General features: G+C 37.6%; 1 protein-coding gene across 2 annotated transcripts; it reads right to left on the bottom strand.

Moving 5' to 3' along the window:
* Positions 1-1,195: 1,195 nt before the first annotated feature.
* Positions 1,196-6,302, bottom strand: nts (neurotensin). Of its 2 annotated transcripts, XM_086302421.1 has the most exons (5): positions 6,014-6,302; positions 4,954-5,043; positions 4,534-4,595; positions 2,353-2,550; positions 1,196-1,629 (listed from the first exon to the last, which is right to left on the bottom strand). In XM_086302421.1, exons 1-5 carry the CDS (start codon positions 6,072-6,074, stop codon positions 1,486-1,488), a joined length of 555 nt encoding a protein of 184 aa, XP_086158547.1. In that variant the 5' UTR covers positions 6,075-6,302; the 3' UTR covers positions 1,196-1,485. The 2 variants fall into 2 exon arrangements, with proteins under 2 accessions (XP_086158547.1, XP_086158546.1); XM_086302420.1 differs by lacking the exon at positions 4,954-5,043.
* Between the last annotated feature and the right edge of the window lie 777 nt (positions 6,303-7,079).

The raw sequence follows: 7,079 nt of genomic DNA, 5'->3' as shown, positions 1-7,079 counted from the left end.
CAAGCTGAATTTTAACATCAAGAAATCATTACGGCATCAGTGTTCAGACCTGACTGTAGTTGCAAGTGGATCCCAAGTCAAAGAGTGGCAGCATTTATTGGGCTGTTTTTCATTATATTATAGATTTTTCATCAATCTATAAAAGTTATAAAAGGAGACAAACGCCGTTAATAATAAATTACATTGCAACAATGCTGCTACCGGCAAAGTCTACTATTTTTTCCAAATTATAAATGTATTTTAGGATATGTAAAATTCCATCACTGATATTTGTATAAATGACTGATTTGAATTCCAAACAAAAAAAGACATAAATCAAGATCTCAGATTGCATTATTATACATAAGAATGGATGTCTAAAGAACAAGGTCATTCTATATTTCCATACTAAGAAATATAGAATAACCTTTTTGGTCTTATGGAAGACCAAAAACCAACAGCATGTTTGTACTTTTTCTTTTTTTTTTAAAAAAAAATGATTAAGCATAGCTAACATTTTAGGCACTATTTGTGTTTCATTTCTAATTTGTTGGGATTTTTCTAAATGCATATCAATCCATATTTAGGATCTAGCAGCCCAATTGTGCATAAAGAAAAGATAACTTTTATCTTATCTTTTTGCACAATTTTATGTACAATAAAGTACTGAGTCCTAAACTAAACTGTGTTCATTGAGATTAAAGTTGATAAAGAATGAGGACAGATGAGAAATTAAAGCGAAAATATGAATCCTGGGCTTAATGCCGTGGGAGCAGTTTGATTTCACAGTATGGGTCCACAGAGACATTTTTCTATGCTGATGAGAGTGATCTTTTCCAAGATGACAAAACCTCTATCCATGGCGCGCAGTGGGACTGAATTAATGATGAAGGTGAATAATATGCTGTGGCCTTTGCAGTAACCAATTTTCAACTGGTTGAACAGTGTTGCTTCTACTCTGTGTTTCCATGCATGTCAAAGTAGAGTTGCAGAGACTTGGAGAGTTTGTGCTAAACCGACTGAAGCTACTGGTGACACTTAGGGAGACATAAAGTGTCTCCTGGTTTTGTTTGGTCAGAGGAGTAATTTGTTGTAGGTTGTGATCCTGTGAATGCTAATTAAGTATTATAAAGGATGAAATATGACACAACTTAGCTAAGTCATTACATAAATAGAAAAAGCAGATTGTGACATTGCGCTGGTTTTGTATCATGAATCCTTTAATTTCTGAAACAAAATAGATTTATTTTGCAGTGAATAAATAGCATACATAAATACAGTTTCTCAGAGATACACTATTTCTTTGATGCTAAGGATTTTATTTTCAGGAGCAGGATAAAGACAGGCCTCTCTGTTGGACATACAATCAAAGGGTCTGATTGGATAAAAAGGAACAGGAAAAAAAAAAAGACTGCATCTACAAGAAGACAGAAAATAAACACAATCACATAATTACACAAAACATGTGGTCCGGTCCCTTAAAATGGTGCTGCGGTCTCTGGGATGTCAGTAAAATGTACTTCGTTTTAAGATGTACGGCCGCCGAGTCTTAGTGATGTGCCCCACTTGCCTCTTCAATATGTAGGGTGACTTTCGTTTCAGTGGAGCGTCGCTGTTCTCCTCTGAATACTCTAGAGAGTCTTGGAGTAGCTGTGAGGAGTGAAGGGAGACACAGCAGAGGATGAGTGTCACGCAACATGAGGGAGTGTGAGGGGGGCGGGCGGCAGGCAAACATGTTTTGGTACTGACTGCTAATCTGCAGATGTTGTGTTAACATTTAAAAAAAGAGAAATGCCACAGTGCGAGGAGCCAAAAGTGGAGAGAAAAACGATGACAGCGAGTGAGGAAGAGATGAGGAGGCGAAGTGGGGGAGAGGGGAGATTTAATGAAGTGTGTTTGCTTTAGGGGAGAACACACATACTCCTGTGTGTTCTGGCGATGTGAGTGAGTAAGTGTGTATGTACACAAGTCTGTGTATTTGTTTTGACTGGGCTTTTGGTTGACAGTTACTTCTCAACAAGTAGCTTAGGTAGGAGATTAGGACTTTTGAGAATTTCCTTAGCTATCCATAATTTCCCATATGGAAAAGAAATAGTAAAAACTTATATGTGATTACTTATGAAAGTGGCCACTTTCTCATTACTTTCATACATTGTTTTAGTAAGTATCCAAAACATACAAGTTTCATTATATCATTTTTCAAGGGATCTTATATCTGTTTTCACACTTATATGCTTTTCATACAAGTTTCACACAAGACAGATACAAACTTTATAAGATTTATATATATCTTTTCCATATGGGTATGCAATGTTGTTATTTGAAAAGTAGCCCACACAGCAAAAGAAAGTAAGTTAAAGATGATTGTCTGACCCTCTCCTCCCGGCTCTGCAGTACTCGGCAGATGTGTTGCAAGTTGTACATTTCATCCAGCAGCTGGAGGCTCCCCTCCCTCAGACCCCCATCCTCCTCCTCCCCACTCCACGCCTCCTGGCGCAGGGCGCTCAGCATCTTACAGAGGTTGGCCAGAGACACGCGCCAATAGGGGGCACTCTGCTTATTCTGTTTCATCTGCACAGAGGGCACAAGATACCAGGATGAGACAGTTAAATGGATTGAGTGGTTGGGTTTTTAACACTCAGAGTGCATCACTTAATCAGATTCCTGCTTTGAGCAATATTTTCGTTGGTGTTTTCGTGTATTTTGTGAACTTGGGTGAAGTGAAAACTGTACTGACCACTCAAGAGGCTGATGTTTCAGGTGGTTTAGAAGCTTTTTGGTTTAATGGGGATTGTTTTCTCTCGTGAAACATTTATATTGACAGAAATGATCTGACTGAAAAACGACATTTTCAGGTATTACTCAATCCGCGTCCTCAACACTGTAAGTACAAACTGTGGCCATAATTTTAAAATTCAGCCAAACTGTTGATTCGATACCTCGATCTGACTTAATCATTTTGATATTTGTCATTTCATAGCTTATGTTTGAGCAAACAGAATACAGTCAGTATTGTGAACTACACCTTAGTCTCACTTTTAATGTTGTACATTTTGCATTTGCAGCAGTAAACACTCAGGTAGTTCCTTTAAAAAGGGACTGAGGATTCTGCATGTGAGACTTTTACAATGTAATCTAAGCACCTATTATTTCTTAAAGACACATGCACTCAGAGTGAACAGAGTGAGACTACTGAGTTATAATCTAGTGTCTCTAGAGTGCAGTGAGATGGTAAAGAGCCCCCAGAATCCTCTGTGTGTACTGGCTGTCACGTGCATGTTGCAGTCAAAGATGTCAGTGTCAGGGAGGCTCACTCATCATTTATGACCAGTGGAAGTATCCTCAAATATAAAGACGAAAACTCTTTTTGTTTGCCAGGCAGGAGACGTGGATAAAAGCTTTAGTGGCATCAAATGAACAAGCGTCAGGATCAAACATAGGCAGCTGACATTTGGAAATTGCCCATGCACAAAAGACAAGCTAGCTGAGTTAGTGTGGCCATGCAATTGTGCTGTAATGTCATATGAAAGATTGTGGTGCTTCACTGGAAATTTCTACCTTAACGTTAGTTTCCTGGGCTCTTTAGTGTTCACAAACTTGCATTTTATAGAGACGCAAAAGTTCAATCTAAATTCCAGCATCGGAACAACTAACGATACTGAACACAGAGGTCAGTGACTCACTATGCAGAGTAATAAGAAGGTAATTTAGTTGTATTCAGTAGAGAATGAAAAACCACAATGGAGCATTAACCGTGGTATCTAATCAGATGAAAGGAAGGGAGGAGTATATCAGTCAATTTTATTGTCAAATATATAGTGTGTAGATAAAGAGCCACAATTAGGTCTATCTTCCACCATACTGCACTTTCCAGCCTCTTGAGCAGTCTGTCAGTCATGCAGCAAGTTATTATTACAATCATCACCCCTGAGCAACCTCTGAGCATCGGCAGCTATGAATCAAATGGCTGATTTGTCACCGTCATGTCTCCGTGTGAGCATCGCAGTTTTTCATCAGCAAGAACGGTAAAAGATGTGTCGTAACTATACTGCCAGGTCCATCTGAATCCTATTAGGATCGGCCATCCGTCTGTGGTTCCACATTCACTGATTTCATACCTGATCTTTGCATAGCCTCAGGCAGACATCAGATAAATGTGATAAAAAGCTCAAGGTTACAACTGAATTAGAATGCCCAATCTCAGCTCTTATTTTCTCCTCGTTTCAAAGCACTGCAGCAAATGGAAAGGTGATTATTTGTTATTTTTCTGAGCACATTTGAACTGGATACACTTTTAAAAAGAGCAAATTGACTTAAAAAAAACAAAGTAAATGCTCAGGCAGCCTGAGTGGCATAAAAAGCCTCTTGTGGTAAATTATTTATCTCCCACTCAGCATGAGCACAACCGCAAGCTGAGGTTGCCACTGAAGCGTGGATGTAGATTTCATGAAAGAACACCTGGAAAGCCTTTATCGGCGAGGTCAGAGACCGACCCGGCAGGATGAAGCTTTTCTTTCCAGTCTCTGATATCACAGATGTAAAAAGACCAGATACCTTGGAAGTGAAGAGACTGCTGAGTAGTTCCTCTTCTAGCGCTCGCTGCTCCTGGTCAACATCTGTCAGTTACAGAAAAACAGCTTTACAACATTCAGATTTCACACAAATAAAAACACAAAACAAAAGATAAAACATAAACAAAAAACATAAATAAAACATAAACATAAATCAGTATAATTAAAACAAATATACTAGGTCTAATCTAAATGTATACTCAGTCGGTTTCATTTGAACTGATTCCATTAAATTTAATGTTTTACATTCTACTTGTGTGACAACATAAAAAAATTGACATGTTATCCAACTACTTAAAGAAGTCAGTATTTTGGGCATAAATATTTTTGGAGTGTAGTTTAGTTCAGTCCTCAATGAAATGTTATTTAAATTAACAATTAAGTATAGTTTCTCATCATTTACATTTGAATAGTAAAGTGGTGAAGAAACCCAGCCCTCGGTATCTGATGGTGGTCATCTTCATCACTATTGATAACAGAGTCCCCGTGCACCCTGACAGTGACAAAAAGCAACACATAATATCAATAAGAATTCCATGTGCATCTCTCTCTCTCCCTAATATATATATATATATATATATATATATATATATATATATATATATATATATATATATATATATATATATATATATATATATATATATATATATGTGTGTGTGTGTGTGTGTGTGTGTGTTATGTGCGCGCATGCATAAAAGTTGTCCTTTATTTGGTTATTGATCCAAAAGTAACTATCATCTAGTAACAATCCATTCTCATTTTGAGTATTGGAAATAGTTCAGTGTAAACTGCATTTAATGTAAAATAAATGAAACTAATTAAGTTTCATTTCCCTAACATAAGATCAAACAAAGAATGAGAACAATAGTGTAAGTTACATTAATAGTTACATTAATAGTTTTTTCTGCTGTGCCGTGTTTGGAAGAGGTGAAGTGAAACTGTCATAAAAGCCCATATTCACATGTGACTATGGCCACTTTTAAGCTTTCAACAGGTGACACTATTGATCAGCCTGAGTCCCAGTGCACCCTGACAGTTAAACAAAGCACAAATTATGCATGGATTTAAAAGAATGGAAGAGGCAATTGATCTTTGAGGGGGAAAGGGGTTTTATAGTAGCCTAAAAGAGCTGTAATCCTTGAGCAAAATTAAGATTTTCACTTATACAGTTATTTTTTTTAATAAACCGAGGTTTAAAAGTTAGCTATGTCATGAAGTCACACGCCATTCTCTGATTTTTCCCGAGAGAACAAATCAGGTTATTTCAGTATTTAATCTAAAGGACCAAACTCAAAACCATCCTGTTTAACCAACTTTGCCATTCAAGGTTTTTCAGAAATATTTGCAGTAATTTTTCCTTCTTTTATGCACATGCAACATTTCAGTATGATGCACCTGTTTTGTGAATAAATCCATAAAGTTCTACATAGAAAACCTGTTGAAAGAACACCAGTGCTTACCTGTACAAAGTGCACCACATGTTAAACAGAGGAGAAGCATACACGCCAACTGTGTCTGCATCTTGATCAGAACAAAAAAATCTGAAAAGAAATACCCCAAAAGAACAAAAAAAGGATCCCACACTGAAGAATTCACCTGAGGAGGAATCTAGTCCATAAGGTTAGGGGCCAGACACAGACAAAGAGAGGCTGGAGACACAATTTAGTGAAGCTGCTGTTTTGTTTTTTCTTGTTCTTCTTCTTCAGATCTATACACGCTTAAGCAGTTTCTGCTGCTGGGATGTGAAGCACAGTGGGCTCCATTCCCTGGGTATATAAGAGCCAAAATGATGTCACAGCATCTGCCCCCCCCCTTACCCCACCCACACAGACACACATCTCCATCCCCACCTTCCCACCCATTACCACATCCCACTCATTCTCCTGTGTCATCAGATGTTTCATCCGACGACACTCCGGCATCATGACGTGAAAGGTTTTTGCGTCAAGGTTTTGAAGATGTGGTTATTTCCCTTCATGAATGCACACAGTCCGAGGTTAGTTTTGCCTCATGTTCCACTGATGGGTACCAGCAGTGATGAGGCAGGATGAACGAATCAGGCTCACTTTTTGCTTCACAGTTTGAACAGTCTTTTCATTTTTTTTCTAATTCACCAGGTTGTTGTCTTGGTTAACAAACAAAACCACTACATGCTAAAGGCTCAAATATTGGTGACGATTACAATTTAATTAACGTGAAGGCACAACTCTGTCCATGTTTCTCTAAAGCAGGTTTTACTTTGTAATAGTTTTTTTTTCTACTATAAATTCCCGCTGACATAAATGTAATCCATAAACCAACAAATAGCTTGAAATTTATTACTGCATTGCATGATCATCACAATCAGTCCACAACCTGCAGATGTTGGGATTTCTGTTTTTGACTTTAATAATAAAAAGCTTTTTCACTGGAGCTTAACCTGGCTTTTACAACTTGTTAAGAGGACCTTGGAAACAATGACTAAGAAAATAATCTTACCACCAGGTCTGTTTGGTAGATTTTTGAAAGCTTTCCATCAAATATCCT

This window comes from Aulonocara sp. 'chitande type north' Nkhata Bay, linkage group LG7 (genome assembly GCF_057382095.1).
Source record: "Aulonocara sp. 'chitande type north' Nkhata Bay isolate Kocher_YH1m ecotype deep benthic linkage group LG7, A_spYH_male_GT1.1, whole genome shotgun sequence".
Lineage (NCBI taxonomy): Eukaryota > Metazoa > Chordata > Actinopteri > Cichliformes > Cichlidae > Aulonocara > Aulonocara sp. 'chitande type north' Nkhata Bay.
The sequence above is the reverse complement of the archived record's forward strand: the minus strand, read 5'-3'. Positions and strand labels throughout refer to the sequence as shown.